Consider the following 2,229-nt stretch of genomic DNA (forward strand, 5'->3'; position numbering starts at 1 on the left):
CAAACTATACAAATAAACCAACAGACTCTTCGAGTTTTTCAAGAATTCTATGAAACCGTAGCGTGGCGGCCTGTACACAGCCAGCCAGAATATTTCCGTCTCAATCACAGCCAGTTGCTGCTCCTCTCTGCTGCTTCAGATAAGTTCTTTAATGTGTGACGCAACTCTTGGCCATTGAATCCAACGTCTCTGAGGAACCGGGTTGTAGATATGCCACAAATCCTCGACAACCCACTTCCACTGGATAAACCTGGACTTTCCATCCTCGCTGTTCTGCTTCAGTGGCCAGGTGAGCATACCGCAGTTTCTTCCTCTCATATGCCTCATCTACAGCATCCTCCCATGGCACTGTTAACTCTATCAGTTGAACAATGCGTGCTGATCCAGACCACAAAACAATATCTGGTCGGAGGTTAGTGGTGGCAATCTCAGGTGGAAAAATAAGCCGTTGATCAAGATCAGCCAGCATTTTCCAGTCCCTAGCAGCTTCCAGTTGTCCTGGGCGAGAAATGGTTTTAACACCTTTTCTTGATGGTTGCTCGCCTGGGCGGAGGAATATTGTCTTCTGTGTGTAATGTTTTGCTAGAACAGGTGGCAACTTATTGGTCATGTTACGCTTGCCTTCCAATGCTAAAGCCAAACATTGCAGTACTTGGTCATGGCGCCAAGTAAACCGACCTTGGCTAAGAGCCACCTTACATCCTGTCAAAATGTGCCTTGATGTGGCAGGTGATGAACACAAAGGACAAGAGGGATCCTCTCCTACCCAGAGGTTTAGGTTCTGTGGTGATGGGAGAACATCATATGTTGACCTGATAAGGAAACTGATCCTACTCTCTTCCATTGACCAAAGGTCTTGCCAGCCCATCTTGCGTTGTTCCACACTCTCCCATCTCATCCACTCTCCCTGCTTGGCCTGGGAAATGGCCTTTATACACCTCATCCTCTCCTCCTGCTTTCACACCTCGTTGAATACCAGCTTCCTCCTTTGAGCTGGGCCTGCCTTGTGCCATTTAGGAGGAGCTAAACTGAGCCCAAAAGCCCCTCTTCCATGCTGTACCTGTCCCACAATATCACCAACTTGAAGGGCAGCCTTTGCCTCTACCACAGATTTCTTTGCTGACCACTTTCTACCAGTTTTTAACACAGGTGCTGCCTCCCTTACACATTTGTCGTGTGACTCTACTAAGGTCATTTCCAGTCTGACCTTGGCGCACTTAAACTCCTCGGTTAAAGCAGAGACTGGCAGCTGCAATATTCCTTTACTATAAAGTCCCACTCTGCTGAGGCAGCGTGGAACTCCCAACCATTTCCTGATGTATGAACTTATTAACGCTTCCAACTTATCCACTGTTGTCAAAGAAACCTCATACACAGTCAGTGGCCACAGCAACCTCAGCATTAGACCAAACTGAAAGCACCAGAGTTTTAGTTTGTCTGGTAGAGCACAGCTGTTTATGCTCTTCAACCCTTCCACTGCTTGTCGTCTAACTTCTCCCACTCGAACTGTGTCCTTTAGATCCCCATCGTACCATCTCCCAAGACTCTTCACTGGCTTCTCAGAAACTGTTGGTATTGCCTCACCATTAACCCTCAGAGACCTAAGGGTATTTTTACAATAAATTTTCCGTCTGGTGTTATTCACTAAAAAAGCTTGTAAAACATCAACCCTTTTGTGCACAGACAATTGACACACCTCTTTTTTTTCAGGACAAATTGAACTTTCAGCATATTTGTGTTGCATTGATGTCACCTGAATGTAAAATAAGTTATGGGACCACAAAGACAAATGAAAAAATAAATCGGAAATTGAATCACTCAAATATTTTTTGAAATCACACACAAATAAATAAAAGCTAAGCAAATTTCCTCTGGAAAACAGTTTGTTCATGTCTTTGGAGTCCTGGAGCACAGGAATAAACATTATAACTTGTACAGAACCAAAACTATTTAAATTTTTCCAAAAGAATTCCAGGCGTTTTGGGCCTCATGAAATTCACTGGTGCCAAGCCAAAACAGTTCCTATCAGCAATCACAAAGAGGGCCACATCACTAATCTAGTTCCTCATCGGTCAAAAAGCTCTGTTCTCCTGAAAATCCATCATCCTGCATGGCATCAAAAAAGGCCAGCGCTGATTTACATCCATTTTTCTTTGTGTTTCTCTGTGAAAAGCGCGTCTCTTTGTGGGTCTCTCTCTCCACAATAATATCAGAGCTTGGTTCGTGCGT

General features: G+C 44.5%; 1 protein-coding gene across 1 annotated transcript; it reads right to left on the reverse strand.

Annotated features, from left to right (window-relative positions):
* Positions 1-228: 228 nt before the first annotated feature.
* On the reverse strand, positions 229-2,005 carry LOC130083448 (uncharacterized). Its single transcript, XM_056248475.1, has 2 exons — positions 813-2,005; positions 229-781 (listed from the first exon to the last, which is right to left on the reverse strand). The coding sequence occupies exon 1, from the start codon at positions 1,922-1,924 to the stop codon at positions 959-961; it is 966 nt and encodes a 321-aa protein (XP_056104450.1). The 5' UTR covers positions 1,925-2,005; the 3' UTR covers positions 229-781; positions 813-958.
* Between the last annotated feature and the right edge of the window lie 224 nt (positions 2,006-2,229).

Source organism: Rhinichthys klamathensis, unplaced genomic scaffold (assembly GCF_029890125.1).
Source record: "Rhinichthys klamathensis goyatoka isolate OS25496 unplaced genomic scaffold, OSU_Roscu_1.1 h1tg000055l_1, whole genome shotgun sequence".
NCBI classification, from domain to species: domain Eukaryota; kingdom Metazoa; phylum Chordata; class Actinopteri; order Cypriniformes; family Leuciscidae; genus Rhinichthys; species Rhinichthys klamathensis.